This window comes from Balaenoptera acutorostrata, chromosome 10 (assembly GCF_949987535.1).
Source record: "Balaenoptera acutorostrata chromosome 10, mBalAcu1.1, whole genome shotgun sequence".
Lineage (NCBI taxonomy): Eukaryota > Metazoa > Chordata > Mammalia > Artiodactyla > Balaenopteridae > Balaenoptera > Balaenoptera acutorostrata.
The window spans coordinates 43,658,224-43,683,118 of record NC_080073.1 but is presented as its reverse complement, the minus strand read 5'-3'; the positions used below and the strand labels follow the sequence as shown (position 1 = coordinate 43,683,118).

The following is a 24,895-nucleotide window of genomic DNA, read 5'->3' as shown; positions in this document are numbered from 1 at the left end:
CCCCACCTGCCTGTAGGTGGTTGAGGATGAGAATCCTCCCGTCACTGAGGAGCCACAAACAAGAGTGAGGGGCCATGACTCTGAGTGTCCTAACTGTCCCAAAGTGGCCACCGTATGCCTGTGTACCTGGACCCCCAGGGCTGGGGTGGGGAGATACGTGGAGGGTCTTGTTACATCAAGACAACCGAGAGACAGAAGATGGAGGGTTCACATGGGCATGCACAACGCTGAGTAAACGGGAAGATGCAGTAGTTGACCAGGTGTTTGGAATGAAGCTCCGGCCCCCAACTCCAGCTCTGCCATGGGGGCTTTGCAGGGAGCCTGGTCTGAGAGCTCTCGAGAGGGAAGCTGCATAGGGCTCCTGCCAACCTGGCCTGCAGGCTTCACCCTCCCTGAGAAAGCCCGCCGGTCTCTCCTCCCCAGGTACACCTTCACTGCCATCTACACCTTTGAGTGTCTGGTCAAAGTTCTGGCTCGAGGCTTCTGCCTGCATGCGTTCACCTTCCTTCGGGACCCATGGAACTGGCTGGACTTCAGTGTGATCATCATGGCGTAAGTACCTCGCCCCTGTGCTGTGCGGGTTCGGCCACACTGACAGTCGTGGGCGCCACTCCTGGCCCCGGGCTGCCCAGCCCTCTCTGCCTCCCTGCAGAGGCAACATCAGCTCTGCAGGAGGAAGATGGCGTGGAGGCCCTCGGCTCACCCTGGTGGGGAGAGACGGGTTCAGAGTAGCTCAGGCGGCCATGCTGGTTAGGCCCCCTGGCTCATTTGTGGCTCTGTGGCAGCCCTTTGCTCAAGGGACTTCATTAAGATTCTGGTTTAGCATCCTCTGCCGTTTCTGTCAAGGGAAACCAATGTTACAACCTGAAATCTCTGGACCACTATGAACAGTGACCTGGATTCCAAGGTGATTTAAACTGCAGGAAAGAGAGCAAAGGAGCTGGAGAAGTGGCTGGGCATCCCCAGGAGCTTATGCCAGGTGCCCCAGCATGGCTGCAATCTCCACTCAGTCAATGTCTGGCACATTGTGAGATGCCTGGTCACTGACATGATCCAGTGGGTCCTCACACCAGCCAGAGTGGTCACCTGGATGGGGGTTCCTTACTCCCATTTTACAGATGAGAAAACTGATGCCAGGGACACAGTAAGCAAATGTGACCCCAGGCCTGCTGCCATGCCAGCTGAGGCCCCACTTCCTTGCCAGGGAAGGGACCCTTGCTTAGGGGTTGGGTTGAGGCATGCCACTCTGGATGTCTCAGGCAATGGATGCTGGTTTCTGGTGGAGATGAGTGATTAGGGCAGGCCTCCCATGCAGGAGTCATGGTCAGGGGCTCAGCCATCAAACCCTTTCTGAAAGCCTGATGTGTGTGGAGAACCCAGTGTGTGCAGGGCTGGGCGCCGCACCTTGACTAGAGCAGAGCTGACGAGGGTTATACTCCCTACCCTTATAGAGCCTCAGTTTCCCCACTGGTGAAAGGTCGGTGTTGAGCTGGGTGGTATCAGAGGTTCAGTTCAACTGCCACTTTCTAGGATTCTCAGATTCACTGAACCCACCAGTTCATGACAAAGTCTTTATTTACCCTTGGATGTGAGCGGCTCTGAGCTCATCCATGCAGTAGAGGAGAGAGGAAAAGAGGGAAGCTGGACCCTGCTGATGGGGTGCTCTCTGCCTGGTGGTCAGAACATGCATCAGAACCCCTGTTTCTAGGCACGCTGCTTGTGAGCTGACTCCAGCCTGCTGTTTTACAGGTGGGGAAACTGAGGCTCAGAGAGAGGCTACCACTCGCCCTGAATCCAGTGTAGATTAAGGCCTGGGCAGAGCTAAGTGAACAAGGGAAAGAGTAGTGGGGTGTGGGGGACAGATTGTGCAGCCTTACAGGCCATGATAAAAGCCAAGTGTGATGGGAGCCAATGGGGGTTAAAAGCAGGGAGAGACGCGGTCTGATTTACATTCTAGGAAGATCGCCCTGGCTGCTCTGTGGACAGGACTCTGTGGAGGGATAAGGGGGGAAGTGATGGAGCAGCTCAGAGGCTATTTTAGTAGTCAGGAGAGAGAGGACTGTGTCTGGGACCAGGGTCCAAGTGGAGAAGGTGAGAGACATGGTCAGATTCTAAGTATATTTGAAGGTAGGGCTGACAGGAGACCTCAGGGTGACTATTGGCTTGAGCAGCTGAGTGGCTGGTGTGACCATTCGTTGGCCTGGAAAACAGAGGGAGGAGAAGAATCAAACATCCGGTCTGGAATGTATTAGGTATGAAAGCATCCAGGGTAAGATATCGAGTCGGCAACTGGATCTTCCAACCTGGAGTTCAGGAAAGAGGTCCACTCAGAGGTATAAATTTAGAAGCTGTCGGGATACAGATGGTATTTAAAGCCAGGAGACCGGATGAGATCATCTGGGAGTGTCGCCAGGGAAGGGAAGCCGCCTGGGGACTGTACCCTGGGACGCTCTAACATCCTGAAGTCACGAAAAAGGAGGATGGAGTGAAGAAACTGGAGGGAACCGCCAGGGAGGGCTGAGGAAAACCAGGAGAGAGCAGTATCCTGAAAACCAATGGGCGAATGTGACTCGACTTGAAAGAAACCACAAGGAGGCTGAGGAAGGTGAGAACCAAGATGGACCATTGAAGTCAACAACATAAAAATGGTTGATGATTTTGACCTTGACAAGATGGCTTCCAGGGGAGTGGGAGACACATGGCTGATTAGAGAAGGCTTGAGGGAGGGTGGGAAGAGGGCGGGGCGGGAGGGAGGCAAATGTACCCATCTGCTTTGTGGGGTTTGCTCTAAAATAGGACCCAAAGTAGGGTGGTGGCCAGAGGGGAGGATGGGTGAAGGGAGGACCTTTAAAGAAGGGAGGCATCTTTGCAAGTTGATGGGAACAATCCACGAGAGAGGGGAAGTTGGTGATGGAGGAAAGGGGGCAATTGCAGGAGCAAAGCCCTTGAGCTGGCCCGAGGGGTAAGAATCCAGGGTCTGGGTGGAGTGTTGGCCGTAAGAGCAGGGAAGGCAGAATTTCAAGTGGCAGTGGAGGTGGATTGATAGAGCCGATAGTGAGAGAAGGAATTTCTCTTCTGATTGCTTCTGTTTTCTCAGTGGTAAGAAGCAGGATCATCAGCTGAGAACACAGAGTTGGGAGGCAAGTCTGATGTGTGAGGAGGGAGGGAGCATTCTCTGTCAGAGACAGGGGCTTGCACTCATGGGAATGGAGTAGGATGGCTAAGGCTAAGGTGGGCCCAGGCTCCAAGGTGCCCTACGGCGGGGGTGGTGGGGGGGTGGTGGGCAGTGATCCACGGGCCCCTGAGGGCTCGAAGTCACAGGAAGGGAATTCAAGAGGATAGAGCATCTGCCTGAGCCTTTCCTACCTTCCCATCCTAGAGCCTCAGCAGAACTGTGTCATGGCAGCAACTCTCCCACAACCCGGGCCCCTTGTCTGATGGCAGGAGCCAGGCTTTGGCTTGTCATCAGCCCATGACTGTGGGAAATGCTCTGAGTCCTCCCCATCCAGCCCTTAGCCAGTCCTCCTGTCCTGTCTCATGCCAGTCAATCCCCGTGGAATCCCGCAGAAAACCTCTCCCTCCACTGGGAATCACAGAGCAGGAGTACCTTCCTCACCAAGCCCTCCTGCCTTCACTCTGGACCAGAACCAGGGGAGAAAAAGCAGAACGGGGCCTCAGAGGCCACCAGACTACTTCCAGGTTTCCGAGCGTCTCACAGAAATGGTCCACTAACTTCCCCTGGGGCTGCCTGGGTCCATTGGCATGTCAGGTTTGTGCTCTGGGCTAGATTGGCCTGGCACTTTGATTGACAGTGCTCCTGCCTTATGAAAACAATGAATTACTGCCGTGGTAATGCTGTGAAAAGTGTTCTGCTATAGCCAAAATGATTCAATAATGAGGGGCTCTTAGAATAATCAGAGGAGTCTTAAGTGGCAACAAGGTTCTATTCAGTGAAACTCCCCATCCCACCCTCCGTTTTACAGATGGAGAAACTGAGGCTCAAAGAGAGCCTACCACTTGCCTAAAATTGTAGAATGAATCAGCAGCAACGCTGGGGCTCAAACCAAGTCTCCTAACTCGTAACCTTGAGAAGCACCCCTGTTCTGATGTTTCTGGCTAGGCTTCCACCTGATCCCCAACCCCACCCACTTTAGAATTGTGGAGGGTTGGAGGGGGTGCCAGGAAGCCTGCCAGGCTCCACTTGCAATCCCGCAGCCAGAGCTCTTCCTGTCGCCCCCTTTGAGCTGGGCATTACCTGCTAGTTAGCGCAGCCTCCCACCTTCTGGGGTTGTTATGGAAACCAAACATGGAGGGGAAGGGAGGGAGGGCAGAGAGGAGAGGGTGGCAATCACTGCAGTAGCTAACGTGCTGTCTGTACCTCTGCCTAGCAGCCCAGGAGGGGCCGTCTGCCTGGAATGGGAGGGCTGCACAGCAAGATAGGGGCAGAGCAGGAAGAAGGCCAGGGTCTGCCTTCCTCATGGTTCCTCAGCCTCCGAAAGGCTCCCTCCTGCACTGGGGCTGGTGTGATGGGGTAGAATTCTCACCCACCACCAGCTGCTTTTTCTGTGTCGGGGCCCACGATCCACCCCTGCAGCTGTCTGCCCCTGCCCAGCCACTTGGCCACAGCAGAAAGAGTAGAATGGCTTGGAGGAGTGTTTTGCCAGCTTGGCAGGAGCAGAGCTCCACCCTGACCTGGGCCACTGCTGAAGCTGGCCCTTTGCTAAATACAGGGTCTCTCCTGCCTTGCCATTCTCCAGGGCCCCAAGAGAGGCTTTGGTGGGGGTCTAGGGCCCCAAAATGGGAAGTAGCCAGGCACTAGGTTCTGGGTCAAGTAAAAGAGGCGGCAGCCCCCGTGTCACAGACGTGGTCACAGACACACCTTGTCCTCACCCTGCCCTGTGCCCCACCATCAAGGCTTCTTCCTCCTCAGTATTGCTCTCCCACGTGTGACCTGACTTCACCCACAGTCAACCACTGGCTGCACGCTGTTCTCAGCCACACAGCTGGCCTTGAAGTCTGCCGGAAGCACATACCTTGGGGTCTCAGCTTTCCTATGCCCAGCAGGTATTGAGCAGAGGGCAAGCATTGTCAGCGCTGGGGGCCCTGAGGAGGTGGGGAAGGCAGGGTCTACACTGGGACAGGCGAAGACAGGCTAAATCCAAGCAGGAGATGGGCAGGGCTTCACTGGAGACACGAGGGGCCAGGCAGGGTCTGGAAGGGAGAAGAGGCTGAAGCAGGGACGGTTGGTTCCCTCTCCAGTTGGCACAGTTCTCTGCCCATTCCCTGTAACCAGAAGAGACAGCCTTGAAGCCAGTGTCCTGAACAAGAAAACTTTGTCCCAGGCCACACGCATTGGAGTAGCAGCAGGAAATGGATCCAGAGCCATGCACAAGCTGGAACTGTGGCTTCCATGTAACAGTGACATCGGCAATGGTCCAGGTTCAACCTGGCAGTCCCATGGCCACACCATGTCTGGACAGAGAGTCCAAGCCTGAGAGGAGAGTGTGGGACAGAGGCCTGAGGGTCAGAGCCCTCACAGAAAGTAGAAGAGCCATCAAAAGTTGAGAGGGAGCTTCGACTAAATCAATAGATGTATATGGGCCAGAACAAGGGAGGTGACTTCTATGCACCCTGGAACACAGGGCTGCATCTGACTGTTGCGCCCAAGAAAGATTTGCAAGCTGCAGTGAGTCCAGCAGAAGGAATGGAAACCACACCATGGAAAGGATCTGGTGTAGACAGAAGGAAAGCTCTGCTGAGAATGAGTCTGCTGACTTCCCAGCTCTGAAGGGATGTGGAGAGTAAGGAGGGAGCAGGCCTCGTCCACAGGACCCCATAAAGATGGAAAAGCCCCATGAGTGGATGGAGAGGAAGCTGGTGTCAGCCCAGGGTCAGAGCTGGACCCGGCTGACCCGAGGACATTGAGTCCCTTGGCACAGCCTGCCAAGTCCCTCCCTGCAGACCCCAGAGCTTGAAGACAGATTCAGAAGCTCTGAGCCGAGTGGAAGGGCCTGGAGGTCCACAGTGATAGGCAGAGTGAGTCTGTCAGCACTGTCAGCCCACCCTCGACACTCACCCAGTGTCCCTGGACGGACGTCACTCAGACACCGGGTCGGACACGGTTGGTTAAACATCAGACATCCTGCGTCTGCTGTTCTTTGTCAAACATCAGACACCTTTGGTTAAATCTCAGACACCCTGGATATGAAACCTTTGGTTAAATATCACAAGTCACTTGCCACTGTCCCAGCAGGCCTGGTCACACACTATCCATCCATCTCGCAGACATCCTGGTCATGCGACCCATCCACACGTGTCTTCACGCTCTGCTTGGGCGGGTCCCTGCCAGCCAGAGACCGACTCCTTCCTCCTGTGATTGTGGAAGCTATGGATGGACGATCGTCCAAGTTGCAGGTGGGAGCCCCACGGCCACTCAACCCTGCTGAGCAGCACTCGGGCCCAAGCAGGACACACACTGAGGAGGGCTGCTTGCCTCCCGAGGTCACTACTCCTGTGGAGACCCAGGGCCATCGTGGGAAGACACCAAGACTGGGTGGGCTCATGGGAGAGGGGCTGGCACAGCCCTAGGACCCCTCAACCTGCTTTTTTCTTTTCTTGTGTTGGCCGTTGCCTGTGAGTAGTTAAGAGCTAAATATGTGGGCAACCTCCCATCTCATCTTCCGAAGCATCATTTTGGGAACTCTTCTCCCTTTGAGTACTCAAGTCACCTCCACCTCCTGACTTCAGGGACTCCTGAGCCACGCCTTGCGCAGAGATTTGTGGTTGGAAGGAGGGAGTGGGCTGCCCTCGGACACCCAGCCATGACTCCGCAGCGGTCTCAGCTAGACTTCAGGGTCCCACGGATCAGAGCTGCCAGGCACGAGCTGGTGACACTGCAGAAGACGTAGAACAAAACCAGGACCAGAAACCCGCTTGCTTCCTATATCACCTGGCCTGAGCCTCCTGGAAAATGGAGTTTCCCTCTTTGCTGTGTCCCCAGTCTCAGACCCCACCATGTGGCTTCGTGTCATAGTCCCCAAGTGGCATGGAGAACGTGGCAGAGTCGTTACCTCGTGGCGCTGTTTATTCACAGGACCATCACCGAGAGAGCCGCCTGGGAGCTTGCTCTGTGGACATCCTTAAGGCACCCTCGCTGAGGTTCCCCGTGGCAGGAGGGATGAGATCAGGAAGAAAACCTGGGGGAGGCCCCGGGTCATGCACAGCCCTCCCCGTGGGAGGGGGAGAAGGGAGAGGGCTGGTCGGGGAGGGCGGGCTGAGGTGCCGCTTTGTAATTCCCAATAACTGTGATTTGATTCTACAGGTATGTATCAGAAAATATAAAACTAGGCAATTTGTCGGCTCTTCGAACTTTCAGAGTCCTGAGAGCTCTAAAAACTATTTCAGTTATCCCAGGTAAGATGCCCAGGTTTGCCTCCCAGATCTCAGCTACAAGTGACTCTCTCTCCGTCTCCCCCACCCCCCTCCTCTGACTGTGTGTCCTACTGGCGTGTTATCACTGTCTTGTGTGTGAATTTCCCTTGTTACAGATACACCACTGAATTTGTGGACCTGGGCAATGTCTCAGCTTTACGTACCTTCCGAGTCTTCCGGGCCCTGAAAACTATATCAGTCATTTCAGGTGAAAATCAGGTTAAACGCCAAGGCTGGAGGGACACGCTTGGGCCTTTCCAGCTACCTGGGAGCCAAGGCGACCCTCGGGAAGGCCCCTTCAAATATGCCTGTCCCCAGAATACCCTTCCCAGAGCTTGGGTATGGGGGCTGTCTTCAGTGGGCACGGCTGTCCCCTCCATGCCTCAGAATGGGCTTCGGACTGCCCACCCCAGCAAAGCCCACCACCATAGACCCCCGGGGGCACAGAGTACTCCATGGCAGGTCCTGGATTGAACCCAAATTCTTCCCAAGGTAGTGGTTTATTTCCCAAACTGAACTCAACTATTGGAATAGCTAAAAGCTTGTATGTGAGTTGCTTCAGCCTGAAGCATCATCCTCCGATAAGGAAACTAGAAGTACTGTTTGTGAGGGAAACCACACCCAGAGTAAAAAAGGACAGCTCAGGCATGGCCTTTCATGGCTGAGTGCCCGGTCCCTGCCTTGAGCCCGCTTTGGTGATACACACACAGCCGACACCACAGCCCCATTCTGTGAAACGGAGAGTACTCTGTGGACAGGTGTCACTGGGCCTTGGCGTCTAACAGCCCTTGCTGCATGTGCGGTAGAGGTCTAGCAAACCGTGCATGGTAGCCTCGGGAAGAAATTCTCCTTGACGCATGTTGGCAATTGTCCCCGGGAAACCTTCTGAGGCCCAGATGACCTCTCTAGAAAGCCAGTCTACCCCATCCATCTAGGAAAACTCTCAAAGACTTATAATGATTTCAGAGCCCAGAGGCCCCTTCCAGAAACTTTTCTGAGTGCATCCCCACTCAGAACTAGAGAAGGCATTTCTTTTAAGAAGGCAGCTGGAAACGGGTTGCATGTCACCAATCTGGAGAGATGTCAGAGCTGGTGAGCCAGATGGTTGTATCCACTCCTGACTTGGAAAGCTCGGGGATCCTGGGCCCTTGGCCTGCATTTGCTATTGCTATCCCCAGGGAGGCAGGGACCCTGCTGTGAGCTCCCTGAAGGAGTTCAGACTCCCCCGGTGGGGCTAATTATCTAATAAGAGGAATCCCCACTTATGCTGTTTTCACACTGAGCCTCAATACTCCTCCTGGCTCTGAACCCACCATGGGGTGAGCACAGGAGCCACTTGCCCGCACACTCCCCGCACGTGGCCCAGACCTCTGCTAAGAGCCCGTAGCGAGTGGGGCACTCTGTTCCTATCCCCATGGAGCCCCCCCCCCCCAACGTTGTGACAGGCGTCATCGACCAGGGTCTGTCCTCTAGGGCCCTGGGGACTTCACAGCACACACCCGGCAAGGATAGATAAGCACACTGACCACGACAATTAAGAAAAATCATGTTCCAGTTTGTTTTACTTTAAAAAAATAAGGCTGACAAAGGAAAATATTTCTCAGTCCGGGGTTAAAGTAGGGAGCCAGCAAACCCCAACCGAGTCCCACTGGATCTCTTCAAAGCTGCCAGCAACCCAGTGAGGCAGCAAACAGCAGCTCCTGAAAGTGGTCATTAGGAAAATGTTGTGGTCAGCATTACTGAAGTCTCCCTTGAGGAGGCGTTCCCTGAGCTGAGGCTTAATAGCCGTGGCCCTCTCCAGACCTCAGTCTCCTTTCCTTTAAAATGGGAATGAATTGGAATGGTTAGTTTCCAAGGGCTCTTCGCCCAGCCTGTTAGAACTTCAGTGGAGGGAGAATTTCCCACTTGATCCCCCAGGACCCATCTCTTCCTGGGTCTTCTCAGAAAGAATCCCTTTACTTGGTTGGACTCATTCTTGCCAGAAGTGGACTTTCATCAATGTGAGAAATGGTTAAAGGAATGGGTCACCAACTGATTGTCCCCAAGGACACTATCTCCACAGACCAGGAGGTGCTTTTCAGAGCCTTGAACTGAGTGATTCAGGCCACAGATACTTTGGAGCCAGAGTTTAATTTGGGTATGTGAGCTGCTGCCCACGGCCCCTCACTTTGCCCCCACCATGCCCCACACTATGGGTGGGTCTCCAAGCGTGGTGAGGAGAACCAGATGCCCACCGAGGGTCCTAGAAGCTCTGCTAGAGATGAAGCGTAGTTCTGGACTACAGAAGGCTCATGAACCCCGCCACCACCATCACCACCTCCACCACTCTGGGCCCAGACCCCTGCAAGGTCCACCCAGTGCCCAGGCAGTTGCCAACATCTGCCAGGATGATTTCACAGAGAACACTGAGTGCCTCCAAGCCCTGGGAAGGCAGCAGCGTTGGCGGCACTGTGGGGAGGACTTCCTCTCCCCTCTCCCGTGTTTGCCCATCGCTGCCTCCTTGTCTCTGAGTCATGGGCACAGCAGCTGTGGGCACAGCCGCACAGGTGCTCCTAACACATTAACCGGCTGGACGATGGATGGATGGAGCTTAATCTGAGATCTGGCCGCTTTGATGGTGGGGAGGGGTGGGGAGGAGGGATGGGGGGTGGGGAGGAGGGATGGGAGGTGAGTCCCTGCTGCTGGCAGAGAAGCCCCCTCGCTCCCAATGCTCTGCTTGAACTTGTGAACTTGCTGTAGGACCGCAGCCAAGTGTCAGACCAAAGGCGTCTACACGTGCTTTTCTGTGCGGCGCTGGCTTCTGCAGGGAGCTGGGCCGTGCAACTAACAGATCACGGCCTCTTAGCTTTGGGGGGTGGGATGGACGGGGATGGGTCCCAGGGGGACAGGGCAGAGGAGGAAAATACAAAACAGGTACCCCTGTGCCTTTCCCAAAAGTGGGGACTGAGCCAGAGCAGGCCCCTTAGGATGTCACCCACCATGGCCTTAGCCAGACCCCCCCGCCAACCTCCCCAGTGCACACACCACATTCCCCTACCAAGAATGGCTGTGTCACTCCCCATCTCAGGATCAAGGCCAAGGCTGTCCATTGCCCTGGAGGGGGCCTGGCCCTCTGTCTCCTTTCCAGGAACTACATTTAAAGGGACAGGCCTGGCATAACTTGGGACCAACCAGAGGGGGATGGGCTTTGAGTGTTTTCTCCCGCAAGGAAACAGCATTCTCCATACTTATTTCATTTATTTGGCTATGGAGAGCAAAGAGAAATAGGCCCCTCTGAAAATACACAGCCAGACTGGACTCCTGCCCCAGGGGGATCAGGACAGACTCTCAGCAGCAGAGGAAAGGGAGGTGTTGGTCTGAAAAGCCCAGGAGAGGCCTCCTTCCCCTGCCCCCACCTCATGATCACCCCCCCGGCCCGGCACCCCTCAGGCCTGGCCCCTGTCCACTGGAGCGGGGAGCACAGGTGCTGTGGGTGACTCCGAGCTCCTCCTCGCCTCCCCCAGGCCTGAAGACCATCGTGGGGGCTCTGATCCAGTCTGTGAGGAAGCTGGCCGATGTGATGGTCCTCACGGTCTTCTGCCTCAGCGTCTTCGCCCTCATCGGCCTGCAGCTCTTCATGGGCAACCTGAGGCACAAGTGCGTTCGCAACTTCACGGTGCTCAGCGGCACCAACGGCTCCGTGGAAGCTGACGGCCTGGTCTGGGAATCGCTGGACCTCTACCTCAACGACCCAGGTGCTGACTGGCTCTGTGGCCCAGGCAGGGCTTTGTGGGGCCACCAGGGCCGAGCATCTCCCACACAGGCCTCCTTCTGAGGACTTCCAAGCCCTACCTGCTCCCCCAGAGACCCGGCTGCGTGTCAGGGATCCCAGCCCCTGCCCTTTGGGGCTCTGGGAAAGAGGACAGGAGAGGAGCAGATTCAGCACCTGTCCTCCTGACTTCTCGGGCTAGATGGGGAGATAACACTTGAAGAGTGGGAACGATGGAGAGGTAGGTAGGAGAATGGCAGCTACAACGTTTGAAGGGTCAGGAATGGTGAGGAGACCAGCCTGCCAGCAGGGAGAGGGGTTTTGCTTGGGAAAGGGTCGGGGGACGGAGCTGGGGTAGTTTGTGAGGCTTCAGAGTAGAGGCCCCATTTGCTTGGCATGGGCTTTGTCACTTGACTTCAGTGATCCTTGTCAGGATGTTAAGTTCATACCCATGCACCCCAGGACAAGCTCGGTGATTGTACAAAGCCATGTGAGCCCCTCGAGTTGTTTCACTGCCCCATGGGTTACACTTCCATCCTCCGGGCTGATGACCAGCACCTCTCTTGACTGGAGCCATCAGTCTAGACCAAAGGTAGATGCTGGTACGAGGCCACATTCCAGGCCACAAGGACCCCGAGGGCCGTTCTGAAGTTAAGGCCTCTAACATACACCAGCAGTCCACTTTGGAAAAAAGAAATAGACGGAAACTCAATGAGTAAATTTGCTTGTGATTCAGTGTGGCCACGTAGCAGCTGTTCTAAAACATTTGTGTACACCAAAGTCACCTGGAAGGCTCTGGAAAACACAGACTGCTGGGCCGCACCCTGCAAGTTTCTGAGTCAGTAGCTCTGGGAAGTTACCTTTCTAACCAGTTCAGAGTTGATGCTTGATGCTGCTGGTCTGGGGACCACACTTGGAGAACTGACGCCTAAGACTAAGGCAGGTAGTGGGGAGTGATGGGGACTGATGGATGGTCACAGAGTGGAGGCGACAGGACTGATGTCCTACGTCTCATCTGGTCCAGCCCCAGCCATGTCTGAACAAACCCCTGCCTCCTGTTCAGGGCCTCTCTTGACCCAGGTTGGCCCCCTGAGTGATTGGGGCAGGGTCCGGAAGCTCCCTGTGGGGATTTCCTGAGTCCACCTGGGGACACTGGCAGCTGAACGTCGGAGGAGGAGCCAGAGGAAGCCCAGGGAATCAGCCAGAGTTGCCTCAGACCTGGTCAGGCAGAGGGCAGAGGTCAGGCAGAGGGCAGAGTAGCAGACGGAAGACCCCCAGCAGTGGCTACCTCCCCAAAGCCCAGGGTGCAGTTTGGAACCCCCAGGAGTCTGGGCCACACGTGCCTCTCACCATTGGATGCTTCTCTTCCAGAAAACTACTTGCTCAAGAATGGCACCTCTGATGTGTTACTGTGTGGGAACAGCTCTGACGCTGGGTACGTAGCACCCCCCCCCCCCCACAGGGCCACCTCACCCAGCTGGGGGAGTCTCCTCCCAGTGCTTTCTCAACTGACTGTGCTTTCAGTTTATGCCCTTGACCCCAGGGACAACAAGACCTTTCCCTGCCTCCCTTCCCTGCCAGGCCCATGGCAGCTGCCCCCCACCTCCCCAGGGTGACAGCTGGGAAGGGGTGAAGAAAGAGATGGGGGTTCGGCTCTTCAGGGAAGGCAAACAGAGCCTTGAAGATGGGACTGGACTTGGGGGGCAGCCCAGGAAACCCTGCAGGGTCCCACACTAGCCCAACCCTGGCTCCATTCCCTTCCCAAAGCCCCCCAGGGCGGCACCCACCTCCTCCTGTCTTCACTTCCTCCCTCCTCATCCGTCCACCAGGTCAAGAGTGAGTATGGCCTCCACCGGCAGCCTAGACTCTCCTCCAGGGCAAGCAGGGCCTGGACCTGCAGCCCGGGTGTGGTACCCAGAGATGCCCAGTAGCCACGTGCGGCTTCCAGGGCCTTGTGCACACCGGCGCCTGGGTCAGCGTGACTGTCATAGGTTGTTATGGGGAGGGTCACACAGGCTCACCTAAGGGAGGTGCTCTTCGGGGCTGTAGTCCCGCATCTCTGAATATGGAGTTCCAGAGCTCTTCCTGTCTCTAAAGAAAAAGTCTTAATTTCTTAATTTAGGACATTAGCAAGGCACAGAGGCCCCTTGGCTGCATCCTCCTACTTGCCAAGTTCCCCTTGCCCCCATTCTCTCTCTCACACACTCACTCCACTCGTGACTCCAGACCATCGCTCCCTCTTTGGGAGAGAGGCTGTCCCCTCCAGACATGGCCGGGCCCCAGCCCATCCACCCTAGAATCATCCCACAGCCCCACGGCCACCTGACCTTTGCCTTGGGCTCCATCCTGTTTACCTCAGCTGCATGCTCCCCCTGTGTGTCTGCACTGTGCCCAACTCCCCTGGGGTAGGCAGGCAGGGAAGAAACCTGAGCCAGGCCCTTGGCACTTCCTCTGGGAGGGGAGAGGCAATGCAGACAGCAGCTGGGATGGTGTGTCACGTGGGCAGAGGGAGCTGGATTTAGGCCTAGCAGCATACAGATGGGTAGAGAAAAGAGGAAGACGATATCCCGGGTGGGAGGCACAGCATGAAAAGTCACGGCGGCAGGACCCCGCAGTGTGGCAGTAGGTTTGTGGAGCTAGCGTCTCAGGGGCAGAGGACCCCTCACAGCATGGGACAAGTCAGTGTGTCTGGCCGTAGGACATGTCCCGAGGGCTACAGGTGCCTGAAGGCAGGCGAGAACCCTGACCACGGCTACACCAGCTTCGACTCCTTCGCCTGGGCCTTCCTTGCGCTCTTCCGACTGATGACGCAGGACTGCTGGGAGCGCCTGTACCAGCAGGTACGTGGGTGCATGGGGCCAGCAGAGAGCTGCCAGGAACGGGCTCAGTGTCTAGCACCAGGGCCCAGGCTGCACAAATGACTAGTCACAAGCGCCCCAGCAGCTTCCCCACTGGTCAGAAGAGAGGAGGCACAGGGGACGTTTGAGGGATGGGGACTCAGCAAGCAAAGAAACTTTCATTTTGCTGGTGACCAAGTACTCAGTCCTCTATATAGGATACTCCATGCTCTGTTAGTGGAACACTGGTCCACCCTATGTGACACTTCTTGTGTCAACTGAAATGTTCTGCCTCCTTCCATGGGTGGGGTACTGCCCCCTGTGTGCAGGTCACTCTCTTCTGTAGGTTAGGACACTTCCCTCTATAGGTGGGACATGCTGTACCCCCTCTCCAGGCTGTGGCCATTTGAACCCCTGGCACAGCCAGGCTGGGCAACTTGGGATTTATGACCTTGACCCAGAAGGGGCCCCAGTGAAGATGACCTCCGCCCCCTTGCTCCCCCAGACCCTGAGGTCTGCAGGGAAGATCTACATGATCTTCTTCATGCTTGTCATCTTCCTGGGCTCCTTCTACCTGGTGAACTTGATCCTGGCTGTGGTTGCCATGGCCTACGAGGAGCAAAACCAAGCCACCATCGCTGAGACAGAGGAGAAGGAAAAGCGATTCCAGGAAGCCATGGAGATGCTCAAGAAAGAGCATGAGGTGGGTGAGCAGTGTGGCCAAGGAGCCTCCAGAACAAGCCTGCACCTGATTGTGGATGCCTATAAGTGTGGCGCCTGCTGGGTAAAAGCTGGTGGCTGTAAGTGATGCATGCTGGGTAAAGCTGGCGCCTGCTGGGTAAAGCAAGTGTCTGGTGGGTGTAGGTATTTCCTGTGAATGTGGTGTCTGCTGGGTAAAAATTTGTCACCTGCTGGGTAAAGACAGAGCCTGTTCATGGGGAGGTGCCTGCTAGGTAAAAGGGGTGCCTGCTGAGTAAAGGTGGGTCCTGTGAGTATGGTGCCTGCTGAGGAACGCTCTACCCTATGACCATGGTGTCTTCTGGGTGATGGTGGTGGCAGGTGGGTAAAGGTGGTAGCTCCTGGCTAAAGATGGTCGCCGTGAGCCTAGTGCATGCTGGGTAGAAGAGAATCATGTGTCCAGAGACATAGTTTATCCTAGTCAAGGGATACCTTCTGATGGGGTAGTGAGGAAGATCCAAGGTCGGAGGCCTGAACAGGCTCAGAAAATGGGCACAGGCGATGCTGCCATGGCTGTCCCCACAGTTCCACACATGGCGGGTGCCGGAGGCTAACTGCAGAGCAGACTTTTTAGAAGCCAGGCCAAAGACATCCACTTCCTTCTCACTGCTCCATGCCACATCCTGCAGCACCCATTTTGACCAGCCGAACCTTCTCGAAGATCCCCTGCCCTCTAGTTCTGTCACTACCTCTGCTCATCAACACCCCCTCTCCCACCTGCCCCAACCCTCCACTCTTCCAAGAACTGCCCACTTCAGCCACTACTCTCTTCATCCCTGGATCTGGATCTTTCTCAAAACATCCTGGGTCTATCTGAGCTCTCCTCTCCATGATGTACTCGTTTTGGGGTGAGTGGGCAAGCCCACTTAACTGTTGGGGAAAACGGAGGTGCTGAGCGTTGCCTGGCCTACTTTGGCCTGAGGTTGCATCATGTCTCAATGACCAAGACATCCACCGTTTTTCAGGCCCTCGCCATCAGGGGTGTGGACACCGTGTCCCGCAGCTCTTTGGAGATGTCCCCTTTGGCCGCAGTAACCTCCCACGAGAGAAGGAGCAAGAGGAGAAAACGAATGTCTTCAGGGTCGGAGGAGTGTGGGGATGACAGGTTCCCCAAGTCCGACTCGGAGGATGGTCCCCGAGCAGTGGTAATCCCCGGCCGTGGCTCTGGCCCTTTCAGGGTGGATCCGGCATCAAAAGGCCATCGTGCTAGGCCCCTGGTGCTGTCACAGCCCCCACGGTTGCTCCCCAAGGAGAATATTCCTTGAGCCCCCTCCCAGCCCCTCCTGTTTCCCATGGCCACTCTTAGAGTGGAGGAGCCCTGGGCAGAGGGATAGGGTAGGTTTGGGTGTTAGGATATCCCCAACCTCAGCTAAGTCCCCAGCATTGGGGCTGGGACTGAGGGACTCCCCATGGTGTGGATTGGCAGGAGTTCAAGGACGTGCCCAAATGAGTGAGGGACGTGATTGATTGCCCCAGACCCTGATCAGGCCAGGCCTGTCTGCAGGGGCCTTCCTGCCCCCTTCTCCCCCAGATAAGCTTCAATCTCAAAGCCCCAGAGGCACAGGCTTCAGGTGAGCAGAGATCCCAGAAGATGCAGGATTGCCTCTAACGCTGCACCCCTCTTCTGAGCACCCCCAGCTCAGCCCATCCAGTTCCTATGTGGCTGACAAAAGCCCTCAATGCCCCAAGTTGAGCTGGGGCCAAAGCCACAAGTGATAAGCTGGGAGCACGGGAAGAACCGTCTTGGTCATGTCCCCTCTCTGTGTGCCCTCAGAAGCATCTCAGCATCACCCACGGCCTCAGCAGGACCTCCTTGAAGCCACGCTCCAGCCATGGAAGCATTTTCACCTTCCGCCGACGGGACATGGGTTCTGAGACAGATTTTGCAGATGATGAAAACAGCACAGCCGGGGACAGTGAGAGCCACCGCACATCACTGCTGGTGCCTTGGCCCCTGCGCCGGCCTAGTGCCCAGGGACAACCCAGTCCCGGAAGCTCAACTCCAAGCCACGTCCTCAATGGCAAAAGGAACAGCACTGTGGACTGCAACGGGGTGGTCTCCTTGCTGGGCGCAGGCGACCCTGAGGCCACTTCCCCAGGGAGCCGCCTCCTCCACCCTATGATGCTGGAACGCCCCCTGGACACGGTGAGTCCGCCCCGCCATGCAGCGCCAGGCAGGTCCCATCTCCCAGACTGGTCACCAGAGCCAGGTCTAAAAATACTTACCAAGTATTTACTGAGTGCCTATTGTGTACTGAGCTCTGGGGGTGAATAAGCCTACCAAAAAATCTATGCTTCCTAGAGCTTCCAGACAGACAAAAGTTAAAGAAAGAAGAAAAATGTGTATGTATGCATATATGGTATGTAATGATGATAAACAGGGATGACAGTTAAATATTTAGCAGCTAGTAAGGCATGGGCACTGAGACGCTGTGGTGACACAGGACCAGTGCCTTAGAGGTCCTGTGTGTGTGCCAGGTGTGAGCCCTGGAGAGTTGCAGATCATGGACAATCTGGAGAAGGGCCAGAGTGGCAAGGGAACACTTCTGAGCTTCTGGGCAACAGTTATTCATCAAGTTCAAAATATTTCAGCACTTTACAAACTGATAAATGTCAAGTAATATTAGCCCAAGCTCTAAGTACTGTGGGAGGACAAAAGTGGGGAAGAGGGAAAGGGAAACCCCCTTATTACAAGGCATTTAAACAATGACCTGAAGGAGGCAAGGAGGGGGGAACCAGGTGAGGGGTGGTATAGCAGGGGGGTTAGCACCCAGATTCTGGAGACAGACGGGGTTTGCTTACCAGCTGGATGGCTGTGAGCAAGTTATTTTATTTCTCTGTGCCTCAGGTCTCTTGTCTGTAAAATGGATTTAAAATACCCACCTCAGGGGCTTCCCTGGTGGTCCAGTGGTTAAGACTCCACACTGCCACTGCAGGGGGCGCAGGTTTGATCCCTGCTCAGGGAACTAAGATCCCGCATGCCACGCAGTGCAGCCAAAAGATAAAATAAAATAGTAAAATAAAATAAAATATCCACCTCAGGATCGAAGCCAGGATGAATGGGCTAATATGCGTAAAGCAATCAGGACACGCATGAGTACGTTGATGTGGTGATAATGTTGTAGTAACATACTGTCATTGCATCATCTGGGGGAAACATGTTCCAGGCCTAAGGAACAGCAAGTGCAAAGGCCCTGAGGCAGAAGCATGCCTAGTGTATTGGAGGAAATGCCACGAGGGCAGTGTGGCTGGAAACCAGGGAGTAAAGGGGAGGGGAGTTGGAGCAACTGTCAGAAAGGTGATGGGAAGGGAGGGCCAGATCATGAGAGGCCAGTCAGAGCTTTGATCACTCAGTCAGCCTATCCCATGACAGGCTGATGTCTGCCCAACCAGTCACCGAGTACCCTTGCTGACCCCTGCCCCCAACACAGGGCTCAGAGCAGTCCACCCAGGAAAAGGGCAAATGTGGGTCTCAGACCCTGAGGCCTGCAGGAGGTGGAGGAGGGCAGACCTTCTGAGGAAGTAGGACAAGACAGGGAAACCTGATCAGGAAGGTGGAAGCAGGCTGAAGAGGGGGCTCACAGCCAGATGGCCTGTTTTGCTCCAGCTCAGACACTTGCTCTAGCTGTGGGACTTTTCACAGGCAATTAATCTCTCTGTGCCTCAATTTCTTCATCTGTTAAGTGGAAATAAAAATAATATCTACATCAGAAGGTGGTGGTGAGGACTAAAAGTGTTAATACCTGTCTGGTGCTTAGACCAGTACTTGCCTCATGTTCAATAATTATTATTATTATCTATGATTGTTATTATTGAGCAGGATGGAAGGAGTGAAGACTTGGGGCCCTCATGCTCCTCTGGAGCAGGGAGTCAAGGAGAGGGTCCTGGGAATGCACTGGGGGCAGACCATAGCTTCTGGGTGGGTCTGGGGACCCACCTGGCCATTACCTGGAGGGTGGGGGTCTGGCTTCCCAAGAACACAGATTCCCAGTTGCTGCAGGTCCAGCCGTGGAGCCTCAACCTTGTGGAATCAGGTCAGCAGCTGGAGCGCTAATAGAATTTCCTAATCTCATTAGGGAGAAAATCATCTCATTGTACTGCACATGTCCGGAGGAATCCAAGTTCAAACACTTCATTACCAGGAACTCTGACTTCACCCATTCTCACTTCTGTGGGGCCCATTTATAACCTTAAAGGGATTAGCAGGCCAAGGGGGTTATCTGCAAAGTTAAAGGAATTAGTGGACCAAGATGGAGATGTTGAAAAGTTAAAGAGATTAGCAGGCTGTAGACCCCTGGGGATGCCTTCCCTGCTTCAACTGGGTCCCTGGTGACACCTGTGCCCAGTTCTAGTCTGAAAACAAAGCCCAGTGTCGGGCACATAGTGGTTTCTTCATCAACACAGGAGGGGGCAGCCTCAACAGACAGCTCACTTTAATTTGGGGCAGAGGGTGAAGGTTTACTTTGCCTGCTGTCTGTATGCGTGCCTGGCCCCAAAGGCAGAGGGAGTGGGGGAGGCACCTTGAACAGATTCTTCTCCCTCTTACCCACCCCCCCCCCCCGCCCCCGTCATCTTAGGGACAGAGCTAGAACTTAACCCAAGCCCCTGAGTGCCAAGTATTTATCCATTTAACCCATATCTATCTAGTGCCAGCCCTCTGCGTAGAGTGCCAGTGTTTAAGGCTCCAAGGATATAACAGTGAACAGAACAGGCAAGAGCTCTGACCTCATGGAGTTGGCATCATAGGCAGGAAGACAGAGAGTAAACTGATCAATATTTCTAGGGACCAGTAAGGGTCATGTGATAGAAAGTTGCTAGGGGGAGGGCTGGGAATGGGGGCTATTAGTTAGAATATGCAGGGAAGTCCTTTATGTAAAGGCGACGTTAAAATTGACCAACAGGTGATTTTAGGGAGCCAGACACGAAAAATAGAGTTTTAGGCAGAAGGGACAGAAAGTGTAAAGGCGCTGAAGAGGAATAAGCTCAACATGTTTAAGGGATGAGAGGGCCAGGCAGGGCCGGGTGTGGTGGAAACAGAAAGGGATATAAAATGAGTTTGAGGAGTTAGGATTTAGGCTATGCAGGGCCTTGTAAGCTATAGAAAAGTTTGGATTTACTCTGAGTAAGGTGGGGGGGAGTTGTTGATCAGAGGATTATCATGATCTGATTTACTTTTTAAGGGAATCCCTTTCAGCTGTGTAGAGAATAGAGGGGAGAGAAGAGGCCAGTTAGGAGGCTGTTGTAGTAGTTTTGGGAAAGAGATGATGACAGCTTGCACTAGGACAGTGTATCAGTCAGCTATTTCCACAATGCTGCTGTGTAACAAACTACCCCCCAAAGACAATGGTTAACAACAAGCCTTTATTCTCACTCTCACTTCTCTGCAAGTTGACCATGGTTTGGCTGGTCTAGGTTGACCTTGGCTGGGCAGCTCTGCCTCAGACTGCACATGGTCTGGCTCCATACTATAGGTTAGGCTCAGGGCTGCTCCCCTTGTCTTTGTCCCGGGCTGAAAGTGTGGCAGCTACTTGGGGAAGCTCTTTTCCTGGAGGATTACTGGAGCACAAGAGCAAGGCAAGTGGCACAAGCACATTCAAAGCTTCTGTTCATATCATGTCCACTAACATTCCCTTGGCCAAAGCAAGTGTGTCACCAATAAGACAGGGAATTTTGCTTCAGTCACAGTGGGAGAGGAAAGGGTAAATATTTGCTGAATGATAACCCAAACTATCACAGATGGTAAAGGAGAGAAGTTGGGAGAATTTAAGACATGCTTGTGAGTTAAGCTGGCCAGATTTGTAGTTGCATTGGACCTAGGGTACTACTGTTCCACCAGCTACCTCAGCTTTCTCAGGTGCCTCTGCTTGAATACTTCAATGACTGGGAGCTCACTCCCTCCCTAGGCAACACTTCAGGGCAGTCCTACCAATCGCAAAAGCTGACCTGAACTTGAGCCCAGATCATTTTGGTACCCACCCCGGGCCCTGGCTCTGCCACCCTGCATTGTCTAGGCCCATCTTCCCTCTGACAGGTTATAGAGCCTCGCTCTTGCACGCTGAACAGCGCAGTGACTTCATCAGCCCCAGCCTGGGCTCACGGACTGTGGTCACGCACGGCCATGCTGACATGAAGTCTTTGCGGGCCCCTCTTGGTTCTGTGGGGGGCTCTGAGTAAGCCTAGGGAATGTCTGCTGCCACCCCCTTCATTAGGACACACCCCATCTCCATTTGTAGGCCTGGTTCTTTTACTTACAAAAATGACGCAAGCACGTTGAAAACAAATCCAACAGTGCAGAAGTAAAAGTCCTTGCCCTTCCCACACAATCCCATTCCCGGGATATAGCCACTTTAACAATTTAGTGTGTTATCTTCCAGATCTTTTTCTTGTTTTCTCATCAAACTGTTTGTCTTGGAAGTGCTCCCATGGGAACATATGTGTAACAGCCTCCTTCTCCTTATTGTCTGCGTCAGAGTCCAGAGTTGGACTGTATCCATAATTGATTTTAATATTCTTCCTATTGATCAGTTGTTTTGTTTTTATGGTATTAGAAACAATGCTGCAGTGAACATTGTTGCATACATATTTTTGGTGCACGTGTATAATTATTTATGAAGTTTGATTACTAGACAAGGAACTGCAGAGCCAATTTAAAATTTTCTTGGTAGATATAGCCAAACTGCCTCCACAAAAGCTCCCACCAGCTATGTCTGAGCATTGTGCTTTATGCTTCCATTAATGTCACCTTAGAGCATGGTGGATTTTTTTTCAGCTTTTTTTGACTCTGGGGAGCTTGGGGTCAATTAAGACTCCCAGATTGTTTTTGCATGTACTAATGTATATGTCAGCATCTGGTTAAAAGAACCTGGTACATGTAATTTCCTGTCCACACTCAGGAATCACCACTAATGAGAGATGGTGAGGAAAAAAAGAGAATGAAGGAGATAATGATTGGCGAGAGGGGAGTTGTTAGCTGGGAGGGAGTTGGGAGCAAAGAAGCCCCACGCCCAGTGTCCCATCAAGACCCCCATGCTGGCCCCCTGTGACCTCCCCAACCTGAGTCTGGGGCAGCTGCCCCAGATCCAGGCAGACCCCCGTCCCCAGGCTGACGCATATCTCCCGGTTACACCCAGACCACACCGTCGGAGGAGCCAGGCAGGCCTCAGATGCTGAACCCCCAGGCTCCGTGTGTGGACGGCTTCGAGGAGCCAGGAGAGCGGCAGCGAGCCCTCAGTGCAGTCAGCGTCCTCACCAGCGTACTGGAAGGTCAGCCCTGGTGTCGTCCAAACACTCCCCGCTTCTAGTCTGAGCACCCTCACAGTTAGCCGGGCCTGAGCCAAGTTCACCCCTGCTGCTTTGCCTGCCTTGGACATCCCCACAGTTGTCCCAGACTTTTCAGTCTCTGTGGCCTGTCCTGGGTGTCTTTTTGTCCGTTCCAGCTTGTTTTGTCCTGGGCATCCTCAGGAGCCATGTCTGTGTTTCTTCCAAGCATCCCCACAGCTGTCCTGGCCTGTTCTAGGTGCTCATTGGTCTCATCCTGTCCTCTCGCAAGCACCCCCATGTCTGCTGGGACCATCCCATCCCAAGCATGTCTGTTCTAGCTTATCCCAGCCATCCCCATATCTACCCCAGGTTATTCCAAGCATCCCACATCTGTCCAAGCCTGTCCCACTTTAGGCAACCTCACATCCAATCCATCCTGAACTTGGCACCCCCCTGATTTGTCCTCTCCTGTCCAATATGACTTCTGTCCCAGGCATTCCCCCCCCCACTGCATCTGTCCTGATATGTCCCAGATATCCACATCTGTTCCTACCGGTAGGGTCCTGGGTGTCCTTATATCTGAACTTACCTGTCTCAGATGTTGTCTCAGCCTATACCTCCCCTAAGTGTCCCCAAATCTATGTGGGAGTGTTGTCTCAAGAGAGCCCACATCTGTCCTAATCTATCTTGTCCCAGTTTTCCCCACATCCATCCTGGTTTTCTGTCCCTGTGGCCCTCTTCTCCCGTATTCCCAGAGTAAGGAGCCAGGACATAGGCCACTCTTTCCCTTAGTCTTCCCTGCCCCTCTTTCTGTCCCCCTGTCATGTAGCAGCCCTGTCATCTCCTGGGTAGGTCATACATCTTTTCTGGAATACCACGAGTTATATAAGAGTCGGTCAACAAAAACAAACCAGCTCACTGGCTCTCTGCCCCACCCCCTCCCACCCAGAGTTGGAGTCTCACCGCAAGTATCCGCCATGCTGGAATCGCTTCGCCCAGCGCTACCTGATCTGGGAGTGTTGTCCACTGTGGATGTCCATCAAGCAGAGAGTGAAGGTCATGGTCATGGACCCATTCGCCGACCTCACCATCACCTTGTGCATCGTGATTAACACACTCTTCATGGCACTGGAGCATTACAACATGACAACTGAATTTGAGGAGATGCTGCAGGTCGGAAACCTGGTAAGGGCTGCTGGCAGCTGACTCTCAAATGGGCATTGTGTTGTGAAGGGCTCTTGGCCAGCTGGCACAGCCTTCGTGGGCAAGGGAGGAGGGACTCAGAACACGAAAGGATCTTCTGAAGATAGGAGTCATTGTGGAAGACCTTGTGGAAGGAGCCTCAGGATCAGCTTTTGTGAGAGATGTAATTGGGAGTGAGAGGTTGGGGATAAAGATGCCCAAAAGCTAGAAAACAAAAGTGAGTTGAGGGTGAGCCTGAAATGTGTGGGGACGTGAGGTGTGGCAGTTAGTAATGGAGGAGGAGAGTGTATGCAAAAAGAGGCAGTTCTCTTAGGGAAAGGATGGATGGATGGCTGGATGGAGAGAAGGAGGAAAGGAGGGATAGAGAGATGGATGGATGGATGGATGGAGTGAGTAAATCAGGCAGAGCCAGATTTGAATTTTGACTCAGCTCTTACTATGTGACCTCAAGCAAATTACTTAGTTTCAGTAATTGGTACAGTAAGTATTTGTTGAATTTAATAAATGTAAAATTAGTATGACAATATCAGCTTCATAGGAAGCTAATGAGGATTGAATAAGATAATGTGTATAATGTGCTTGGCTCGGAGTTTGATAAACAGTAAGCACTCAAAATAAATGATAGCTGTGGTTATTATCTTTGTTGTTGTTATTAAGGAGACTGTCCCTGGAAGTCAGAATGTCTGGGTTCTAATTCTGATTTTTTTCTTCTTGACACCAAATCAAGTCCTAGCTCTTCACTCTGAAGATGGAAAACTGAGGCCAGAGAGGTGACATAGTGATGGCATAGCTGGGCATGTAGCTGTTGTCTCCTGACTCTGGGGGACAGGGTCCTACTGGCTCTGTCCAGGTAAACAAAGGGTCGGCCCTTCTGCAGAAGATCCTAGAGCAAGGCTGCAGAGAGCCCACTGGCCTCTGAAAGGAGCTCCTGGGATCATCACTGAGGTTGAGTTGGGGGAGGGGGTCATTCAGTCCAAGCTCTCTCCTCTTGCAGACCCAGCCCTGTCTTGGTCCCAGCTGCACAGGTGGCCCCCACAGATAGGCATGTCTCCTACACTGTGGAGTGTGAGGATTTTCTTCCCTTATTACTTTCCATATCCAGAACTCTAGATAGTTCTCTACAGGGTCTATTCAAATTTTTTCACAAATGTGAGTCTGTTTTGCTGTGATTCTGCTTTTCTTTTCTTCTTCTGTATACAAACAGAAGGAAAAGCTAGATCTCAGTCTGTAGGAGTCTCGTGGCACAATTGTGCCTGCCTTGTGTTGGGTGGTCTTCAGAGGGTGGTTACGTAGGATTTCAGTTGAATACAGTTCTAATGGTATGTGACCATTGGGTTGGACTGAGCAGCAGTCACGGTGATGAAGAGCACTGGTGGCTTCCCTGGAGCATTAAGTTGTGATTGAATTGCAGTTGTGTTAAATTTGTGGTTCAGTTATTAGTAATAGGTCATGTCATTGGATTACAGCTCTATTTTGTTCTGTTTGGATAGCTTTATTGCCAGTATGTAAGGTTTTGATTGTCTTGCAGTTAATATATTCTAGATGGTTTAAATATTAAATAAAGAAACAAACTACAAAAATAAGAAACAAAACCACAAAAATAAGCATGGGTAAATAATCTGGGTGTGAAAAACATCCTTTCTAAGCATGTCGCTAAAGACAAATTCCATAAAGGAGA

The 24,895-nt window shown here is 53.5% G+C and overlaps 1 protein-coding gene and 1 non-coding gene across 3 annotated transcripts in view; both read left to right on the top strand.

Moving 5' to 3' along the window:
- The window catches only part of SCN5A (sodium voltage-gated channel alpha subunit 5), a 105,086-nt gene that overhangs the window by 27,910 nt on the left and 52,281 nt on the right, over nt 1-24,895 (top strand). The window contains exons 1-11 of one of the 2 annotated variants that reach the window (XM_057555290.1): nt 430-552; nt 7,322-7,413; nt 7,548-7,639; nt 10,935-11,165; nt 12,551-12,614; nt 13,878-14,019; nt 14,522-14,719; nt 15,720-15,899; nt 16,529-16,900; nt 21,885-22,017; nt 22,964-23,199. In XM_057555290.1, the coding sequence (XP_057411273.1) occupies nt 517-552; nt 7,322-7,413; nt 7,548-7,639; nt 10,935-11,165; nt 12,551-12,614; nt 13,878-14,019; nt 14,522-14,719; nt 15,720-15,899; nt 16,529-16,900; nt 21,885-22,017; nt 22,964-23,199 (1,776 nt within the window). In that variant the 5' untranslated portion in view covers nt 430-516. Of the gene's footprint in view, nt 1-423; nt 553-7,321; nt 7,414-7,547; nt 7,640-10,934; nt 11,166-12,550; nt 12,615-13,877; nt 14,020-14,521; nt 14,720-15,719; nt 15,900-16,528; nt 16,901-21,884; nt 22,018-22,963; nt 23,200-24,895 lie in introns of those variants that run through there. The other variant, XM_057555289.1, reaches the window with a different exon arrangement.
- On the top strand, nt 17,648-17,720 carry TRNAG-GCC (transfer RNA glycine (anticodon GCC)). The gene has a single exon. It is a non-coding gene; the product is annotated as a tRNA-Gly (tRNA).